At 44.2% G+C, this 22,210-nt stretch overlaps 1 protein-coding gene across 1 annotated transcript in view; it reads left to right on the top strand.

The window, feature by feature from the left end:
- LOC126263283 (alpha-catulin) overlaps positions 1-22,210 on the top strand; it is a 417,508-nt gene that overhangs the window by 219,019 nt on the left and 176,279 nt on the right. The window contains exon 2 of the mRNA XM_049960368.1: positions 11,545-11,746. Within this exon, the coding sequence (XP_049816325.1) occupies positions 11,545-11,746 (202 nt within the window). The remainder of the gene's footprint in view (positions 1-11,544; positions 11,747-22,210) is intronic.

Raw genomic sequence — 22,210 nt, 5'->3', positions numbered from 1 at the left:
TGTAGTCCATCAACAAAGGAGGTGGCTTACAAAACACTCGTTCGACCTATACTTGAGTATTGCTCATCAGTGTGGGATCCGTACCAGATCGGGTTGACGGAGGAGGTAGAGAAGATCCAAAGAAGAGCGGCGCGTTTCGTCACAGGGTTATTTGGTAACCGTGATAGCGTTACGGAGATGTTTAATAAACTCAAGTGGCAGACTTTGCAAGAGAGGCGCTCTGCATCGCGGTGTAGCTTGCTCGCCAGGTTTCGAGAGGGTGCGTTTCTGGATGAGGTATCGAATATATTGCTTCCCCCTACTTATACCTCCCGAGGAGATCACGAATGTAAAATTAGAGAGATTCGAGCGCGCACGGAGGCTTTCAGACAGTTGTTCTTCCCGCGAACCACACGCGACTGGAACTGAAAAGGGAGGTAATGACAGTGGCACGTAAAGTGCCCTCTGCCACACACCGTTTGGTGGCTTGCGGAGTATAAATGTAGATATAGATGTAGAACCGCGGCTCTTACTACTGTCAAGAAACTCGAGAAGGCCCAATATTAAGGTCCCTTTTTAGTCACTTATTGTGCCGCGAGTATTCATTCGGGCAGGTGTTGTTTGTGGGAGATCCAGTTTTGACAAACGTTAGTTCGCACCAGTGAAGACTGAAATGTCTCGGCGGCCGAAGTCGACGACTCGTGCTGGCAGAGCGGCGAACACCTGGCGGCCAGACGTCACCCCTGGCGGTTCGCGGTCGCGGGATGCCGTATCAGCATCGTTCGTGACTTGGCAACAATGCCGGAACGACGACCCGCTTATAGAGGGAAGGCTATTTTAGACCTACTTTAATTTTATAATCGAGTGACGTAGGCGACTGGCCGTGGGCAACCAAGTGGGATGTGGAAGGCGGGGGTCGTCGCGGGCTGTGTCTGCAGCTACGGCGCGCCGTCGCCGAAAGCCTTTTCCCGCAGGTCAGGTTTAATTAAATTCCAGAGGGCCTCACGGGTATAGAGAGCCCTCGTGGGACGCCGTGCCGGGTGCGATACCCCTCGTCTGCTCACCGGAAAATTGCTCGCAGTCACGCTCCTTGTGCGCTGCCTGCCACCTGGCCGGGTCGGCCGGTTGTCAGAGCAAGCGGGCGGGCAGCGAATAGCGAGCAGCCGTGGCAGTCGCTACCCTGCCGCGTTCCCTAGGCTCTCTCTGTAACCGCCACGTCATAGGCGTCCCGTCACGTGTTTGTTTATAAGCACACACAGAGGAGACATGATGTTAATACCTATACTCTGCTTATCATAAGAATAAACCTGATGTAAACAAACAAAAACGCAGTGATTGACCAGAAGCCGTAGCACACGTATGCTGGTGTTGTTACGTTCTTGGAAGTAGGTGCTACTTATGCATTAGATATCTTATTACTTGTTGTTGTATCCGGATCCCGCTACCGCTACTGCCGACTCTGGGTGCTGACGAGTCCTCTCCATGTGGCTCGGTCCTCCCACCACTTTTCTCCCTCCACTTGCTGCCACGTCTTCTTTCCACAGATATTCTCACTCCTGTTTTCCACCGTGTTCTTGGGCGCCCTCTAGGTCTTTTTCCATCCATTTTTAGTTCTTCCATAATTTTGGAAAGTCTCTGCCCAAGCATCCTCTTAACATCCCCGTACCATCTTAATCTCTTTTTTTCGATTTCTTCTCTCGTACTTTCTTGTTTAAGGTCCTTTCTAATATCTACATTCCTTACTCTGTCCATTCTTGTTTTTCCATTGACTGCTTTGAGAAATTTGATTTCCCGTGCTTGCAGTCTGCTCCAGTCCCTTTCTGTCATTGTTCATGTTTCTCCTCCATGGGTGACAATAGGGAAAAATTTTTGGACGTTTGTGGCAAGGACTATGGGACCAAACTGCTCAGGTCATCGCTCACGCACTACTTAATCTAACTTAAAGTAACTTACACTAAGGACAGCACACGCACCCACGCCCGAGGGAGGATTCGACCCTCCGACGCGGGGACCCGCGCGAACCGTGACAAGAAGCCTCAGACCACACGGATCCCACGCGGCTTACAACAGGGAAGTAATAACTCTTATCCGTAAGGAATTTTGTTTTTTCTGAAACTTCGTTATTCCAAATCAGGTGTTTTATTTTTTGGTAGAAATTGCCCTCCCCTCTGTAACCTATTACTTTCGTTTTATTCTTCCATCACTAGATATTTCACTCCCTAAATAAGTGAAACTGTCTATCACTTTGAGGGATTCTCCATTCAAAGTAATATTCCCGTTGATCCCTTTGTCTCTTCCAAATACCGTTACTTCACTCTTATCTTTATTTTTCATCCATACCTTCTCATTATTTCCTTCCACGCATCAAGTTGTAACTGTACATCTACCTCTTTATCGCCTCATATTGCCATATCATCTGCAAAAATCATATTTTTGTCTTTTTCTGTTACTATATCTTTAACTGCCCTAATCATTTCCTCCATCACAACATTAAAAAGTGAAGGAGATAGAATACTCCCTTGTTTAAGTCCTTGTTGTTTTTCGAAGTATGCAGAGTTCCCCAGTGGTGTTCTAATTCTACAATTGTGTCCTCTGTACATTGTCTTTATTACATTAATGAATCCATCTTCTATACCTATCTTCTTCATTTCTTCCCAGAGTCTTTCCCTGTTAACTGAGTCATGTGCCACTTGGACTAGAAGCAGCTTATAGACCAAGGCCAAAGATATTGTGCCTACGCAAGCCTACGGGGTTGCCACATCTTGCAAAGAAAATCAGTCTCATTCTTAATTGTCGCACCTCGTATATCTCACACTTAATCTAACTTTCTCTCTGTTTGTAAATCTGTCATTTATTCCAGTTTTCCATTGAGGGTGAATATATTAAGGGTGCCAATATTCAGGTTATTTTTAGTCCATTTGGTTTCATCTTCTTGTACTGATGAATGTCATAGGTCTCCCCATCATTCGCATCAGTACTTGAAGTAGTGAGGTCAAATCCTGAGTGGTTCGTTCCGAGACTCGTCTGTGTTTTGAAAGCAATATATGAAAACTTTCCTACTGGCTTGCTAGGCCTAACGCAAGGACGGGTTTTCTGCTAGGGTTGTCTCCCTTAGTCTTTCGTGTTTCTCCTCCACCACAAGCCAGTAGTTCCCTTCTCATTTAGCCGGCCGCGGTGGTCAAGCGGTTCTAGGCGCTCAGTCAGGAACCGCGCGACTGCTACGGTCGCAGGTTCGAATCCTGCCTCGGGCATGGATGTGTGTGATGTCCTTAGGTTAGTTAGGTTTAAGTAGTTCTAAGTTCTAGGGGACTTATGGTTCAAATGGCTCTGAGCACTATGGGACTGAACTGCTGTGGTCATCAGTCCCCTAGAACTTAGAACTACTTAAACCTAACTAACCTAAGGACATCACACACATCCATGCCCGAGGCAGGATTCGAACCTGCGACCGTAGCAGTCGCACAGTTCCGGACTGCGCGCCTAGAACCGCGAGACCACCGCGGCCGGCCTAGGGGACTTATGACCACAGGGCTGAGTCCCATAGTGCTCAGAGCCATTTGAACCTTCTCATTTAATCCCCAGAAAGGAGGGTTGCCTCTTCTGCCAGCTTTGCCGTTCCGAAGTCTTTATTCTCCGCCGTCGCTGCCATTAAGGTCTTCACCTGTAACCTTGAGCATGGGTTGCGTGTTTCTTAATCACACTTTAGCTTCGTAATTTTTGTTTCAAAAATCGTGTGCAGTCACTGTCTGTGCTGTTGTATTCTGACTGTCGCGCTGTTATGTGCATTATGAAAATGGCTGAGGCTGCTCCGCAGTGAAACACGCGAGTGGAACATGGTTAAAAAGTGCCGTCAAATAGGTTGTTCTTAATGTTTTTCATAAATTCACAGAAAAAATTCGGCTTTGAAGTTTTCCGATGTACTCTAATTTCATACAGCGGAGTTTTACTGGTGCGTTGGACATGTAGCGTAACCGGTAGCGTGATAGATTGATGTGCCGGTGCCGGTAGCGTGGTAGATTAATGTGCAGGTGCATTTCACGGATCGCTGGTTGGAACCCCGCTTTGGACGTGCTTTTTTCGTTCAATTTGTAATACCTACATGTCGTCATCGTAAAATTCATTTCTTAATTATCGACATTTTATGAAAAATTGTTAACAAAGGTTGCTTAAATTAAGAAAACGTAAGAATTTAATTTTTTAAGATAAAATGAAAAACCAAATACTTTTTATTCGGACTATGTCCATTGTTTTACATCACAGATCTAGTCTCACACGAATCAGAGTGATAAGTCTAGCAGAAATGTGAAAAACAATATTTTTCACAGCCTCAAGCACACTATACAAATGCTGCATTTTTACATTTGCCACTGTATCATTACAATATGAACCCAACAGAACTGATCTGGAGCCAAGTTAAGGAATACGTCGTGAGAAATAACAAGACTTAGGCAGCCAGACATACCTGAACTAACGCACGTAGCTTTTTCATATGTCACTACCGAACGCTGGCGGGATGTAGAACGGCTCATCATAAAAGAAAAGGAGAAAATGCGGCGCCTGGGTGGCTTAGGGGATTCTGTTGTTCAGCGACTCCTTATCATCGTAGCAGATGACAGTTCCAGAACTGAAATGTATTTCTCGGATTCGGGTAAGGAAGGAGCTAAGAGATTACCAGACGACTGACTGTAATTAATACTTTCAGTGGCTTCAGTATTCAGCAATGCGGTGAAATCTCTACAGTCTACAGTATGCTTTTGCATCACACTTAGCTCGCTCAGAAAAATTACCCTGTCTTTAAGTTAAGAATTTTCATCACTCTTGTTTGTAATTAGAATACTATGTTAAGTGAGAACGAGAGCATTTTTCGCTTTCCGTCTGGTCCTTAAGAAGCGTGCGGTAGTGCTGAAATATTATTTCATTCTCTTTAAAAATTAAATGACACTCGAAGCTATATTGTTTCTCTGCAGCTGTTCTATGCGCCGGTAAAGCTGTTGTCCTGCATTATCGCTCTATGAGCGTACTTGACTGTACTGGACAAAGTTTGGCTTCTGCTCCACGCTAAACGAAATCCAATGAGATTCAAGCAAACGCGGAAGAATACATGGTGTAATGGTTAATCAGGTTTATTCTTATGATGAACGCAGTATAGCCTTGGTAATTGTCTCATTTCAGCGAGGAAGAAACCACAAGTTTCTTCAGGTATGCTAAGTCCAGCAGGACCCACTCGTTAATGATTAGATTCTGTAGATGTACCAGATTCCATAGATGGATTATATTACATATACTGTATGTTCATAGCTGCATTTCATACACTAATCCAAACAGCCCCAGTAATTTTCTTATGATTAACGCTTTAACTACCTCTATTGTTAACTATACATTTTATTTTAATGAAATTTTAGGACTTTTCCTAATTTGCCTTTTTTAGTCATAATTTTGCAAAATAATCATAAAAATTTACCAATGGCTTTGTGGTGACGTGTTGGTTCACGTTTCCTCCCGCATGGGCATCGCAATCCCGTGCGGTTGGAATCAATTTTTAAACAACCATATGTCTGTTTGCGCAGCGTCTGTTACGTCATTTGGTATTGTTGACTCGCGTTGTTGTTCTTTCAGTGTTCAGCAGTCCTCCCTGTTATGAGCACTTGCTTATTGTGGTACATTATTTCATAGCAGTTGCCTGTGATGATGATGGATGATGATGATGATGATGATGATGATGATAAATCCCATTACGAAGGAGGAGGACAATTCATTGCAAATTCTGTTGAGTTTCGTAGTGTTCTGATCGTTAGGGGTGTTTACAAGTCAATAAACGAAGATATCAGTCAGCTTTGAGTGGAGAGAATGTCCGATAACGGTTCCATAAAATTGTCTGACAACCGCTTCCATGCTATTCTGAGGGTGTTGCGCTTTGGCAGTGCAGCAGCCCGACTTGAGCTTAGGTCCAGTGACAAATTTTAACCAGTCAGAGAAGTTTTTGAGATATGGGGTACTACCCTGAGATATACCTACATTCCAGGATTGTTGATGGACAGTTGATCACAATATATGCCATAAAAACCTGGTAGATACGAAACAAAGTTGTGGGCCAATTGTGACAGTGAAACAAGCTACTGCAAGAAGATGAAAGTGTATTTGTAGAAAGAGGAACAAACCATAGCCGTGCGACTCGAACAGAATTTTGTGGAAACTCTGGTGATTGAACTTGAAAAGTCTGGACGTAATATCACCTGCGTTACTTCTTTTACGTCCCTAGATTTATCTCATTATTTGTTGTCAAGAGATCTGACGGTAGTCGGTACTATATGAAAGAACACAGGTGAACTGCCTGCCGATTTTATTACATCTGAAAGATGTGAAGTATACTGTACATTATTTATTTTTCAACCATATGTGATGATAGCCTCTTATGTTCCAAACAAGAATAAAGTTGTTACTGTCCTGAGCTCTCTTCATGACCGGCCAACGGTATCACCATCAGAAGTAATAACCTGAAGTTATAATGATGTACAATGCCACGAAAGTGGCGTTGACACCCTAGACCATAAGACGCGATGATACAGTATGAAGAGAAACAAGACACTGACCACTGGTGATTTTCTTCAACATGATTGTTGAATGTGTAATAAATGAATACATAACTTGAATTATGCTGGCTACCAACAAAAAATGAGACGTCGGACTTTAATTGTCAATTTTGGAAAGCAACTAACAGGTAAATAAGTTAATGAATTCATTAGTAACACCGGACTGAAGAAACCACCAACTAAGAAAATGACAAGATTTTCATATCGTGTAAAGAAAAAAGATAGAAATCCAGTATGCTGGGACCATTCTGCTAGTGTCTTGGTTCAAATGGCTCGGAGCACTATGGGACTTAACATCTGAGGTCATCAGTCCCATAGACTAACCTAAAGACATCACACACATCCACGCCCGAGGCAGGATTCGAGCCTGCGACCGTAGCAGCAGCGCTGTTCCCGACTGAAGCGCCTAGAATCTCTCGGCCACATGCTATTGTCTGTGGACCTAAAAAGCTACCAGTAGAAGTATAAAATCGTGTTGTTTAAAATATTAGCTTTCAATAAATAAAATTATTTTAAAAGTATTAACACCTTAAAGGTGATTCATGTCATAAATAGTCAAAATAGTGTCAGTTAAAACAACACGGGTCCGAGAGGCCCGACTGGTAGGTAACCAGAGGGCTAAGATGGGGCGATATGGCTGGCAAGACGAAGAGCAATATGGTGCCTGAGTGTTCATAAAACCAGGAACATATTCGTGCAGCCCTTTGAAGCCAGCTTGGAAGACGTTAGTACCCGCAGCATACTCATCACTAGGGCGTAAACAAAGATTAACACTTAAGTTACCTACATTGTTAAAGCAGACACCCTGATTCATGACCCCGGAAGCTGAATGGCGACTCGTCGGACGACACTACGCACGTCCAGTACGGATTTGGAATGATTAGTTTGAGCAAGGGCAGGATGCCCTTTCTGTCAACACGCCTTATCCCTCCCTCTCTCCCCCAGGACGGATTGTGTGCGCAATTGTCTGCGCGTAGTGTAAGTGATGCGAAAGTGAGCGAGAAATTGATAAATATTTGCGAAACGTGTAACTGAAGCGGGACTTCGGTTCCAGGCCGGTATTCACCTAGAGGCATGTGAGGAACCGCCTAAAAAAGCACATAGATGCTGGCAGGCACATCGACCCCCGCCGTTAATCCGCCGGGTGGATTCGATCCGAAGCCGGTGCGTCACCCCGTCCCGGAAGTGGCGCCTTAACACGCACGGATATGCGAGCTGGTCCGTCGTCGACTGAACGTTAAACCCCAGTCATCCTTTCTTTCTTCGTTACATACACGGCGACAGTAAAAGGTTCTACAGCAATAAAGATTTTAATTTTTTCCTGCAATTCGATGAGTACGAACGCTGTTCTTTTTTTTTTTTTTTCAAAGTTATTGGTTTCATGCAATATCACCCACCTTCAGGCCTGTCCAGACACGTCTTCGGCCTGAAATCTCATTGACTGCAGTAGAATTGTGTTCAGTGACGAGTCCCTCTTCGAACTGAGCCCGATGACTAGTGAAGAAATGTCTGGAAACGCCCCGGAAAGTGACGAGTTACCAGCCTGACTGTCGCGTGCCATACGACCCGACAACCAGGAACGATGGTCTGGGTTGCTATTTCTTTTCATAGCAGGACGCCTTTAGTTCATCCGCGACACCTTTACAGCACAGCGGTACGTCGACGACATTCTACGCCCCGTTTTGTTGCCCTACGTGGCAAGTAATCCTGGGGTTACATTACAACAAGATAATGCCCGCCCGCACAGTTGGGGGTTTCTACCGCTCGTCTTTGTGCTTGCCAAACTCTACTTTGGCCAGCAGGATCGCCGGATCTCTCCACTATTGAGAACTTTTGGAGTATTATGGGCAGGGCCCTCGAACCATCTAGGGATTTTTACGATGTAACGCGCCAGTTGGACAGAATTTGGTATATCACACAGGAGAACATCTGACAACTCTAGCAGTCAATGCCACGCCGAATAACTGCTTGCAAGAGGGCCAGAGGTTGATCAACATCTTATTGACTTTCTCAGTTCATGAAGCTCTTTCTTTTGAGTAAATCATCCCGTATTTCTGAAAGTGTAATCATTTCTTTGTTCTATGTACCACATCTACCGATTTCCGTCCCATTCGATAATTCCTCCATGGTGCGTTTCTTTTGGCATTTATGCGGTGTTAAATACTCCAAATGTTCGCCACTAATCCTGTAATTGGGTGCTGTTACGTTCCTTCTATTTGTCCATCTTTAAAGAAGGGTGCCATACATTACAGTAACGAGGAGAACACGGCAAATGTCATCACCTGATTTCGCAGAAACTTCGCATCATAACTTAACCACCGTTTTCTGCAACAAGTTGGATTCGAGAAACAGCATGTACCACAACTGATCGAACTGTTTCCGGGGTCAGGTTCAGAATGTGTTGCTCAATGCGTACCTTCAATGCAGTAAGTTTGTAATCGGAACACTGAACATACTATCTTTCAGATAGCCCCATAGCCAGAAGTCACACGAATTAAGATCAGGTGATTCGGACGATCATGCTGTGGGGAAATGGCGGCTGATAATTCTAGCATTTCCGAAATGGCACTTCAGCAGCTGCTTAACTCGATTTGCAATGTTCGCAGGTGCGCCATCTTGCATAAAAATGATCCCACCCACACGTCCACGCTGTTGGTGAACTGGAATTACGTGGTTGCGCAAAAGAGATTCGTAGCGCTTACCAGTCACGGTACAGGTAACAGGACCGGAAGCATCTGTCTCTTCCAAAAAATATGGCCCTATGATAAATCCTGCCGTAAACCTGCACCACATAGTGACCTTCTCAAGATGAAGTGCGTGTGTATTTTCCGTTGCCCATATTCGACAATTCTGTGTATTGGCAGATGGAAGTGGGCTTCGTCTGTCTACAAAATCTTCCACGGCCAGTCGTTATCCACTTCCATGCGAACAATAAATTCTAAAGCAAAGGTCTCTCTTGCTGGCAGGTCAACAGGAAGCAACTCGTGCACAAGGGTAATTTTGAATGGAGAGCAAAGAAGGGTGTTTCGTAGGGTTTTATGCACCGTGCTCACAGGTATGTCCAATGATCGTGCACTACACATTTGCACACCACCACTCGTCTCCTCCTGCATTGCTGTGGCCAGTGCTTCCACTGATATTGAATCAATTCGTTTCCTCTCAGGTTGCACACCAAAAGGACCCGTCTTTTCGAATTTCCGAATCATTTTCTCCAGACCCTTGGCAGTCATCGGACCAACGCCTTTTTTTCAAATCCTTCAGTGTCCGGAACTCCTGCACAGCGACGTGTGCACAGTCATCATCGTTGTAATACAGCTTTATAAGCAGAGCGCGATCCTGCATTGAGACACTCATGGCGAACGGCGCAGATGCGAGAGGAGGAAAAGTCGTGTACCAGGCGTGTTTATACCAACTTCAGTGGGTCGTGCGCATGACAGGTGTTTTCATTTACGTATTCTGACACATACTGCGCCATCTATTGATCAATTTCCACTCTATTTTTTTCTTCTGCCATACGTTTTCCCCCTTCTCCGATAATATTCCGTTGCAATTTGGCGTCATTCTGACCAGTGGTGTTATTTCTACAGCGTTTTGAAAGTTCAACCTCGATTACAATCTCCCTGTGTAATACACGTGGGTGCTACGTTGAGGGGTTAGAATCTTTTTAAATTTTCATATTCTGATATTTCATTGCCATATCAGTTCTTATATTTTATTCAAATGTCTATTCTTCAGAAAGATTTTGTGCATTCCCTTGCATGATACGGATCGCAGAAACATTCGAAACAGAGATACCCGAACACCACGAGCATTGCGGCGAAGACAGATTTGTCACAGTGACACTTCTTCGTATGATTCTCACTCGGGAAAGAAATGTCGTTCACATTGGTGAAGATTTCGCGGGTTAGCAATATTTTCGCGAGAAACCATGGATAACAGATCACTTTCACGAAAACTGGCGCTTCCAGTGGATTATGAATGATGATAGCATTACAGAAATGTCACCGAAAACAATTCGAAATTATTTTCTCATACCTATTTTTTAATTCATTCATCTGACGTACGATCTGTGGACTGATAAGGACAAAATCATATCAGTATATACTGGAAAACATTCGCGTAGTAATCTTCTACAGATTTTTCTTCTTTCGCTTACGCCATAGTCGCGCAGCGATCGCAGGGTCGGCGCGGTTAGAACGGATTTGGCAAGGTTAGTTTTAGCGGTGGCCCGATGCCCTTCCTGCCGCCACCCCGTACCCGAAGGGATGGAATCAGTGTACCCCAGATGTCTGCATCTAGTGTAAATCGTCAAATAAGTGCGAACGTGTTTCAAATGTCTGCGACGCGTGTAACTGAGGCGAAACGTGGGGACCAGCCCGGCATTGACGTAGCGGGATGTGGGAAACCGCCTACAAACCACATCCAGGCAGGCCGGCACACCGGCCCTCGTCGTTAATCCGTCGAGCGGATTCGATCCGGGGCCGGCGCGCCTACCCGAGTCCAGGAAGCAGCGCGTTAGCGCTCTTGGCTACTCTGGCGGGTTAGTAATCTTCTACAGATATAGGTATATAAATGAAAAAGACTCGGGTTTTGAACACGGGACGCACAATTAAGAAGCAGCGACGCTAGCCATTTCGTCTCATTATAGGATGCACTCAAACTGACGTCAAGTACCTGCAAAATTCCTCGAAAACTTTGACACCACCATTTTATCAGACTGTCGACTAACTACAGATCAGCCGAGACACGAATTAGCTTATTTTGACCCCTCTTCCATTGGGCGAAGTTCCTGGGAAATGAAGTGATAGCACTTGCCAGTTGTTGATGCGTCCCAGGAAAAGAAGTGACCCTGGTACCGAACCGTGAAGAGCACACCGCGTTATAGTACCGTATTATGAAGCCCGTCACCCCCTGTTGTACAAAGTGAGTTTGTGACGGAGTTCGCTACATGGACGGCCTCCCCCGCCTGTTGCAGATCTCGACGCTGGTGGCGCACCGGGAACGCGACCGCGAGCGGCCGCTATGCTCGGAGCGCAGCGTGCGAGCCGTGGCGCGCGTCGGCCAGGCCGTCAACCTGGCGGTCGAGCGCTTCGTCACCGTCGGCGAGACCATCGCTGACGACAACCCCGACATCAAGGCCGACATGTACGACGCCTGCAAGGAGGCGCGCGCCGCCGGTGAGATACCCGCAACAAACCCATCCGTTAAGAATTTCACGCATGCAGCAGCGGTTCGTTTCTTTCATTTACAGCAGTAGTCACTTACAGGCTGGCAATTTGTCTGGAAAACCTGGAAAATTGGGAATTCTCGCGGGAACTGATTTATTGAAGAGATCAGAGAGTTCTGAAGGATTCGGGGTGTTCTGACAAGGAACTCATTGAGCTCTAGATCGCAGAAGGCCAATGGTGTTAACGGCGTTCGACGCCCCGCCTGCTGTACACCGTGCAACCACAATATTGGCTGCTGATGGAAACAGGGGGCGGGACTGGAGGTATCTAATGGTGAGCACCGCCTGAGGCTTTGGGGCGTAGTTGAACTGCTTAGTCGACGGGTAACTCACAACAGTGCAAGAGGTGTTGATACAAAACTGATCAATGGCAACGATAAACAAAGCAAACATTTCATTGCATTGTATCTACAGCAACAGTTGCCGAAGTTGACATTTCGTCAGAAAGGAACCCAAAGAATTTCGCAGTGTGAGAAAGGAATGGCTGATGAAATATTAGTGTTTCTCCCTAAATGAGTCAGTGGAATGTGTGGTGTTCTATACGCCCGACAGTGCGGACAATGTACAGGAGTAGAGCAATAATGACGATACGTGCTTAACAGTAAAAGTGAAACTGAACCAGGTGTCGAGCCATGTAGTTAATTATCCTTGTCAGACAGGGAGCCACAAATCCCGTCTCCGGTGAAATGTTGTAAAGCACAATCATTGTCCAAGGAGTGGGTACTAATCATAATTGAGGAGCGCCGGAACAAAACCCGATACATCCACTTTTGCTGTATTCGCATGTTTGAGCTGTAGGGGGGAGACACGGGAGTAATAATACATGCTGCCACAAAACAATTTTCAGCACAACGTGACATCAAGTGTTTTATGGTGTGTTTCTTCTTTTTATAGCTTGTGGAGGCATTTAGAGATCACTATTTGTTACTTTTTGTATTAACAGCAAATGCGGATTTATCGGTTTTTGTTCCGGCACTCCTCAATTACGTACATGGAAGGTCACCACAGCATGGTAAACAATCATAAACAGATTTCGGGTAAGTCGGCAGCAGTATGACCGTGTAGTGCATAAGAAAAACTACGGATGTTAAGGGAGGACAAGATGCACTTGTGTTTGCGCATTTCAAGGATTTTCGATGTAATTTACAGAATGTGCATGATAGTGGCCTACTTTGTTACGCACATAAAGTTGCCCGCGTCATAGATTACAGTGATTTTAAGGAAAGCAGTGGGTGGTCGCAAAACTTCAAACAGTGCTACAGAAGTGCAGAACATAAGATAATGAAATTTTAGAGCAAACTGCGGAATCTACCTGAAAAATTGCAGATGAGATAAGCAAACTTATTCCATCGTTCTTTACAGAAATTGTTTTCAACTCTGACAAATCGGGATTTGAAGATGAAATACACACAAAACGAACCCTGGAAGTCAGAGATACCAAGAGAGTTGTATCAAGACTGACATCAATGCCTTAAGACATTCGCATACAATTAAGCGACTGTTAATCGCGACAGTAAATTGGCTGGAAAGTTATCTAATGTGTTGCGAGAATTTAGATGCGCTCTGCCCCCTACGTTTCTTTCTCGTGTGCGTTAATCTTGCAAGGGCAGTAGGGAATATTTACATCACAGCTAGCACGAGTGGGGATAATGGGCATCAGAGAACTACAACTACGGTACGAGCACTGGTTTTGGCCAACAGCTGGTCAAAATAACTTACTTTTGCTTCATTCTTGGTTTGGTCTGCGAATAAAAGTCATACTCCCTCCTGAAAAGTGACATTGCAGTTCTTACCACCTGGAACCACGGGACAAATTCAGTCTCTGGATGTTTGTTTATTTTTCCGAGCCAAAAAAACATATTACCACACTATCAGCAGCTACGATTCACAGGATAGCTAGTTTCACGATACGCTCCGCCATAGATTGTTCCGCATTCGGTTGCATGCCATCACATTCCATCAGTTTTGATCGCCCTGTTACACCAATATGATTGTATATGCATTTTTTCTGAGTTGACACCTAGCAGAACGTCCTACACTATTTCTAAATTTCAAGGAGTTTGCCTCCGATCTTGAAGACGCGAACTTTTGTGATCACTGTGGGATGCCATTTTTAATTCAGTGTTCATGGTGCAATCTGCTTCAAACATTTACGAGCGTCAACGTCCATTTTGTGAAAAATAATAAATACGTCCCATAGAAGGTTGATCTCTGCACCTCCTGGCCAATCATTTTCTGTCGCCCTCCTGTTGCACATTGTGAGTCATTAGCAGCTAATATTTTTCCTGTCATAGTTGTTAAAACAACTCTTTCAGATGAACCTTACTAATGAACTAGCTAACTCACACTCAAGGGGTTCCTTGTGAGTGACTTAGCGGCGGTGGGATGAGCAAGAGAAGGGGGGGGGGGGTTATAATCTTTCGTTGACAGAAAGAAATATACTAAGGCATTTCGTTCAAATCACTCTAATGTAAAATTCTTCAGGGGAAAAAGGGTTCCGAAGTCACATTAGGATATGTGAAGTACACAATGTGATCAAAAGTATCCGGACACCCCCAAAAACATACGTTTTTCATATTAGGTGCATTGTGTTGTCACCTACTGCCAGGTACTCCATATCAGTGATCTCAGTAGTCATTAGACATCGTCAGAGAGCAGGATGGGGCGCTCCGCGGAACTCACAGGCCTAGAACGTGGTCAGGTGACTGGGTTTCACTTGTGTCATACGTCTGTATGCGAGATTTCCACACTCCTAAACATGCCGAAGTCCGATGTGATAGTGAAGTGGAAACGTAAAGGAACACGTACAGCACAAAAGCGTACAGGCCGATCTCGTCTGCTGACTGACAGAGACCGCCGACAGTTGAAGTGGGTCGTAATGTGTAATAGGCAGACATCTATCCAGACCATCACACAGGAACTCCAAACTGCATCAGGATCCACTACAAGTACTATGACAGGTGGGAGGTGAGAAAACTTTGATTTCATGGTCGAGCGGCTGCTCATAAGCCACACGTCATGCCGGTAAATGCCAAACGACGCTTCCCTTGGTGTAAGGAGCGTAAACATTGGACGATTTAACAGTAGAAAAACGTTGTGGGAGTGACGAATCAAGGTACACAATGTGGCGATCCGATGGCAGTGTGTGGGTATGGCGAATGCACGATGAACGTCATCTGCTAGCGTGTGTAGTGCGAAGAGTAAAATTTGGGGGCGGTGGTGTTATGGTGTCGTCGTGTTTTTCATGGAGGGGGCTTGCACCCCTTGTTGTTTCGCGTGGCACATACACAGCACAGGCCTGCGTTGATGTTTTAAGCATCTTCTTGCTTCCCACTGTTGAAGAGCAATTCGGGGATGGCGATTGCATCTTTCAACACGATCGAGCACCTGTTCATAATGCACGACCTGCGACGGCGTGGTTACACGACAATAACATCTCAGTAATGGACTGTCCTGCACAGAGTCCTGATCTGAATCCTATTGATCACCTTTGGGATGTTTTACAACGCCCACTTCGTGCCAGGCCTCACCGACCGACATCGGTATCTCTCCTCAGTGCAGCACTCCGTGAAGAATGTGCTGCCATTCCCCAAGAAACCTTCCAGCACTTGACTGAACTTATGCCTGCGTGAATATCATCAAGCCTAAGGGTGGGCCAACACCATATTGAATTTCAGCATTACCGATGGAGGGCACCACGGACTGGTAAGTCATTTTCAGCCAGGTGTCTGGGTAATTTTGATCACATGAAATAGTGAAGGTAGCAGAGGATCAAGTAGGTAAAAACACGAGAGCTAATAGAAATTATTGGGTAACAGAAGAGATACTGAATTAAATTTATGAAAGGAGGAGATAAAAAATGCAGTAAATGAAGCAGGCAAAAAGGAATACAAACGTCTCGAAAATGAGATCGACAGGGAGTGCCAAATGGCTAATGAGAGATCGCTAGAGGAGAAATGTAAGGATGTAGAGGCGCATATCACTAGGGGTAAGATAGATACTGCCTACAGGAAAATTAAAGAGATCTTTGGAGAAAAGAGAACCACTTACGTGAATATCAAGAGCTTAGATGGAAACCCAGGTAGCCCGCATCTCGTGGTCGTGCGGTAGCGTTCTCGCTTCCCACGCCCGGGTTCCCGGGTTCGATTCCCGGCGGGGTCAGGGATTTTCTCTGCCTCGTGATGGCTGGGTGTTGTGTGCTGTCCTTAGGTTAGTTAGGTTTAAGTAGTTCTAAGTTCTAGGGGACTTATGACCACAGCAGTTGAGTCCCATAGTGCTCAGAGCCATTTTTTGAAACCCAGTTCTAAGCAAATAAGGGAAGGCAGAAATGCGCAAAGAGTATATAGAGGGTCTATACAAGGGCGATGTACTTCTGGGCAATATTATGGAAGGGGATGTAGATCAAGATGAAATGGGAGATATGATACTGCGTGAAGAGTTTGACAGAGCACTGAAAGACCTAAGTCGAAACAAGGCCCCGGGAGTAGACAACATTCCATTAGAACTACTGACAGCCTTGGGAGAGCCAGGCCTAACAAAACTCTACCATCTAGTGAGCAAGATGTGTGAGACAGGCGAAATACCCTCAGACTTCAAGAAGAATATAATAATTCCAATCCCAAAGAAAGCAGGTGTTGACAGGTGTGAAAATTACCGAACTATCAGTTTAATAAGCCACAGCTGCAAAATACTAAAACGAATTCTTTACAGACGAATGGAAAAACTGGTAGAAGCCGACCTCGGGGAAGATCTGTTTGGATTCCGTGGAAATGTTGGAAAACGTGAGGCAATACTGACCCTACGACTTAGAAGATAGATTAAGGAAAGGCAAACCTACGTCTCTAGCATTTGTAGACATAGAGAAGGCTTTTGACAATGTTGACTGGAATACTCTCTTTCAAATTCTGAAGGTGGCAGGGGTAATATACAGGCAGCGAAAGGCTATTTACAATTTGTACATTAACCATATGGCAGTTATAAGAGTCGAGGGACATGAAAGGGAAGCAGTGGTTGGGAAGGGAGTGAGACAGGGTTGTAACCTATCCCCGATGTTATTCAATCTGTATGTTGAGCAAGCAGTAAAGGAAACAAAGCCATTTTTGAGCAAAGGACCTGGAATAAAAATGGTTCAAAAGGCTCTGAGCACTATGGGACTCAACTGCTGTGGTCATCAGTCCCCTAGAACTTAGAACTACTTAAACCTAACTAACCTAAGGACATCACATACATCCATGCCCGAGGCAGGATTCGAACCTGCGACCGTAGCAGTCGCACGGTTCCGGACTGCGCGCCTAGATCCGCGAGACCACCGCGGCCGGCTGGACATGGAATAGCAGCTGAACAGAATGGACAGTGTTTTGAAAGGAGGGTATAAGATGAACATCAACAAAAGCAAAACGAGGATAATGGTATGTAGTCGAATTAAATCGGGTGATGCTGCGGGAATTAGATTAGGAAGTGAGACGCTTAAAGTAGTGAATGAGTTTTGCTATTTGGGGAGCAAAATAACTGATGATGGTCGAAGTAGAGAGGATTTAAAATGTAGACTGGCAATGGCAAGGAAAGCGTTTCTGAAGAAGAGAAATTTGTTAACATCGAGTATAGATTTAAGTGTCAGGAAGTCTTTTCTGAAAGTATTTGTATGGAGTGTAGCCATGTGTGGAAGTGAAACATGGACGATAAATAGTTTGGACAAGAAGAGAATAGAAGCTTTCGAAATGTGGTGCTACAGAAGAATGCTGAAGATTATATGAGTAGATCACATAACTAATGAGGAGTTATTGAACAGAATTGGGGAGAATAGGAGTTTGTGGCTCAACTTGACAAGAAGAAGGGACCGGTTGGTAGGACATGTTCTGAGGCATCAATGGATCACAAATTTAACATTGGAGGGCAGCTTGGAGGGTAAAAATCGTAGAGGGAGACCAAGAGATGAATGCACTAAACAGATTCAGATCGATGTAGGTTGCAGTAAGTACTGGGAGATGAAGAAGCTTGCACAGGATAGAGTAGCATGGAGAGCTGCATCAAACCAGTCTCTGAACTGAAGACCACAACAACAACAACAGTGTACATTGAATTGTTGTATTACGTATTACTCGATCGCAGATGCCTCCGGCGCGCTTGTCAGCCTTGGAAATCTTCGTTATTACGCGCGGTTTCCGGGCTGCAGGTCCGTTTGCCATTGCAAGATTATGAGTGCGACAAAGTGTTACCGTGCGCCTGCGAATTGTTACGTAGATGTGAGTTCGTCATTTATGCAAATGAAGAGTCGTTAATTTCGTAATTTTTGTAAATGTGAATAGAATAAGTAGCGATATTTCGATATGAATGTTTTGTGGATCAAACCTGAATATTTACGTTTCGGTTCTTGTTTTACTAATTCCAGTGCAAATTGTACTTTACTTTCTGAGTAATACCGTGCTTCATGTTCGTAATGACTATAGTGTGATTCGAAACATTATGCGTCGTCGTTATCAAAGTCTTTTGACATCACGTTCCATTGACAGTAATAAAAAGCATGTTCCTGCAGAGAAATCTCGTATACTCGAAGTTATCGCACAATAAACGTCGTGGCACGAATTGGTGACGGCTGACGGTGACGATGGAATTTCCGTTTAAAGCTTAACTGCAGTGCTTGTCTTCCAGAGTAGTGTAGCTAAACAATATTTCATGAACAACAACAACAAAATCATTAATTTCGTGTATACTGAATGTAAAAGAAAGTAAAGCCATGTGGACTTTCCAGTAGAAGAGATGTGTTTCACAGTAGCGAGAAGAACATGTACTAATAACTCATGCGTTTCAGAGCGTGTATTTACTGCATTTTTTTTCTTATTTTGGCTCATAGTTCGACCTCTCAAAATATAAAATACATTTTTTAACGTCCTGCACCTATTTCAGTACTAAATGAACATGGAATAATTAGTGGTAAAAGTGTCATGGATTAAAACTTTAAAGCCATGATAACTAGTAAAGCAATAATTGCTCGTACAACAAAAATTGGTTCAGGGAGGTACGGGATTTCAACATAGATATCGCAGGGAAACTTTTTGATCAAACAAAGTCGCCGCTCTGACTAATCCTGAAATTTTTACAGTCAAGATTTCACCATAAGAACATTACACCTACTTACATATTTTTACTAGATTTTTTAATGGCTGTGGTTTCAGTACAGGCACTACAGACCAATAAACGGAAGGAGAATAATGGGAGAAGCGTTAAATTAATTATGAACTAAGGATTTACCTACAGATGTGACGTAAAATCTTAAGAAATTTTGGGCTTATGTCAAGTCATTAAACAGATCGAAATCATTTATTCATTCACTAATACCGAAACAGAAGACAGGGAATCTAGTCATATACAGTGCATTGTGCCTCCTGAAATAATTTCACTAAGAAAATAGTTAATATTGTACTCGGTCACACGAACTCCGAAATGGCAAATATTGAGATAAATGTTGTTTTATAGATCAACCGAAATGGATCGGCAGAGAAGAGGCAGCTGGACGTGAAACACACAGATAGCTTCATACACGACGGCATGTAAATAATAATTGTAATTACAATTGCAGTTTTCTGTGATAGGCGTAGACGTCGGCGAATAGCGGGAAGGGCAGGGGGGGGGGGGGGGTGCCGGCGGAAAGATGGTAACACCCTGTCGCGTGGATTCCGTCGGTATTTCGCAACACATCATAAACTTGGCAGTGATATACATGGGAGTCATCCTTCCTCAGTTTTCATAAGGACGCCTCCCCCCCCCCCCCCTCACCCCCTCCTTCCTCCACAGCAGTAGTTTACCATTTGTCTGTAGGCAAGAAATACCTAAGATGGCTTGCTGATTTTGCATGTTCTTTCTAAACGATAGAGCTATTATAGTACACTCATGACAACATGGCCATGCTATACTGTAGGTGTGTACAGTTACACGTAATTCCAAATACATCAGTCGAAGAAAAGAAAATATCATTTTCTACGCTGAAAGAGAGAGAAAAACTGTGAAATTTGAAGGTCGAAAATAAGCCCTGTCCAGGAAGTGTGAGAGTGCAACACAGGGCCACACGCAGTCACAGAGTTGAACACCGCGGTCCAGTTGTCATGCTGCATAATAATGAGGCAAACTGGAGAGGCGAGGGTTGCCTTGGTTCAGTCCTGGGCTGCTGGGCCAATTTGAGGATCATTTAGGGAGATTTCCCGCACTCGTCTTGCCGTATACTGGCACTGTGCTACACTTTACCTAGCCAACCAAAAAGGGATTTGCCTTTCAAAACATATTTTGTTCAACTTCGGTTATATAACTTACAATACAATTTATAAAGCATGGAAGTAATGCCATTAATATAGTAACGTGGCCGAATGTGAAGTTTTGTAAGCAAACAAAGTTTTGTAGATGGCACCAAGAAAGATGGCACCTTTGCATATTCTCAATCGTGCTGACGTTTTTATTTTTATTTTCATTTTCAGTTTTTAATTTTCTATTTTAACCAAACATAATTGGAATGGGAATAAATTTCTGTGAATATTCTGTAGTTTTATTCCAAAGCTCATTGAATTCCGTGGATTTAATCATATGCGTATATAATTTCAGCAGATCGCTGAATCAAAACTGGCATCCATATTCATATCAACAACATTAAAGGTATAGTTTGCATGCGCTATCCGAATATGCTTACTGTTGAGGTCCTAAAGTAATGCACCTTAAAAATAAGAAGCAGAAAACTACCGATCTTTGGAGATGCAATAAGTTTGTGTATTTCTTGTCAAGTTTAGCTTTCGCGAAATGTTAAGTTTTCAAATGTACTGGACCGGTTATATGAAAACTGGGAATTTTCTCCTTTGAAAAAATTCCTGCGGACGCTCATGGTGACAGATAGTATGGCCACCAGCGTGCATTACTTCTTTTCGTTTTTAGTGTTGTTATCAGGTCTGGTAGGTTACATAAGAGGAGTAAACCGCGTCAGATGTTGAGTGGTAACGGTGAACGACACGGAAAGGCCGAGTATTTATGTGCAATAGTCTGTGTCTTCTACCACCATTGGTCGGAAACTAGCAGCAGCCGGACTAGGGAACTGCCGTCCCACAGTAGGCTGTCAACATCACATCACAGAATCCCGCATTTGAAGTGCTGTCGTGACCGGGAAGCATGGGTTGCTGATTAATGTCGACGCATTGTGTTCAGCGATGTATCAACGTTCTGCACGACCCCTGATGATCATCGTTGGAGAGTATGTCGGCGGCCCAGAGAGAGAGGTCCCATTCTTCCAATGTTTTGGAGAGGTACAGCATATTAGCTTACTCTCGGTATTGTGGTATGGGTAGCTATAGCGTATTACCATAGGTCACGGCTGGCGACATCACAGCTGTGCGTTTTTGCATGTTACGTCTCAAGCGAAGGAGACAGCGCTCGTCCACCCATGGCACACGTCTTTACGGACTGTCTGCGTAATTTTGAGGTACTCCCGATACCAGCAAGGTCCCCACATCTGTTGCCGATAGAACACATCGGACGGCAACTCTGTTCCAGTGCCAGTATCCGGGATATTAAGTACCAGTTACAACAGTTGTCGACCAGCTTGCTTCAAGAGAGGATACAGTGGCATTATCACGCTCTTACCAACCGAGTCAGTGCAAGCACCCAGACCAGAGGGAGTGCAACTTCAGACTAAAAATTGTTTTTCTACCGCCTATTTCTTTGTAAATTTGACACGATACTAAACTCACTGAAATAACGTCATAGATCCCCACAACCCGTGAAGTATCATTTGTTTCCTCCTCCCCTTCTGGGTGTTTCACATGTTTTGTTAGGCAGTGTAGATTATCTGAGAGAACGTGCTCCTCTTACAGCAGAAAGTTACCATAGGGCGCTGGATGAACAAATGATTCCAAGCTATTGGATGGAGGCACAAGTCTATCCGCTTTCCAGTAAAAGTTATGGAGATGAAAATAATTACAAGTCTATATCGCTGGAGTCAGTATATTACAGAATTGTGGAAAAATTTTGCAATTTTTTGAAGAAAGAAAACCATCTCTATAAGAGTCTCTATTGATTCCGCTAAAAGTGGTGTTGTTAAGTTCATTTCGCTCTTTTCATCCTAGAGGACTAAAGAACAGTAGATGGTGGAGCAGATGTTAATGACGACTACCAAGTCTTCTGGAAGGCATATTGTCTAGTTCGGCACTGTCGCGTAATGAACAAAGTGCAGGTCTGTGGAATATCGGACCAGCGTTTTGGCTAGATTCGGGATTTCCTAGTTAATAGAACTTAACACTTTGCTCTTAACGCGGCGGAATCGTGGGATGTGAAAGTAGCTTGCGGAGTATCCGACTTTTATAGGGCTGTTACTGCTCTCCATATTATGATACAATATATCACAGGAAGATGAAATTGGCATACAGCATAAGATATACAGAAA

This window comes from Schistocerca nitens, chromosome 6 (genome assembly GCF_023898315.1).
Source record: "Schistocerca nitens isolate TAMUIC-IGC-003100 chromosome 6, iqSchNite1.1, whole genome shotgun sequence".
NCBI lineage: Eukaryota > Metazoa > Arthropoda > Insecta > Orthoptera > Acrididae > Schistocerca > Schistocerca nitens.
Note: the sequence above shows the minus strand (reverse complement) of the source record. Positions and strands in the feature narration are given on the sequence as shown.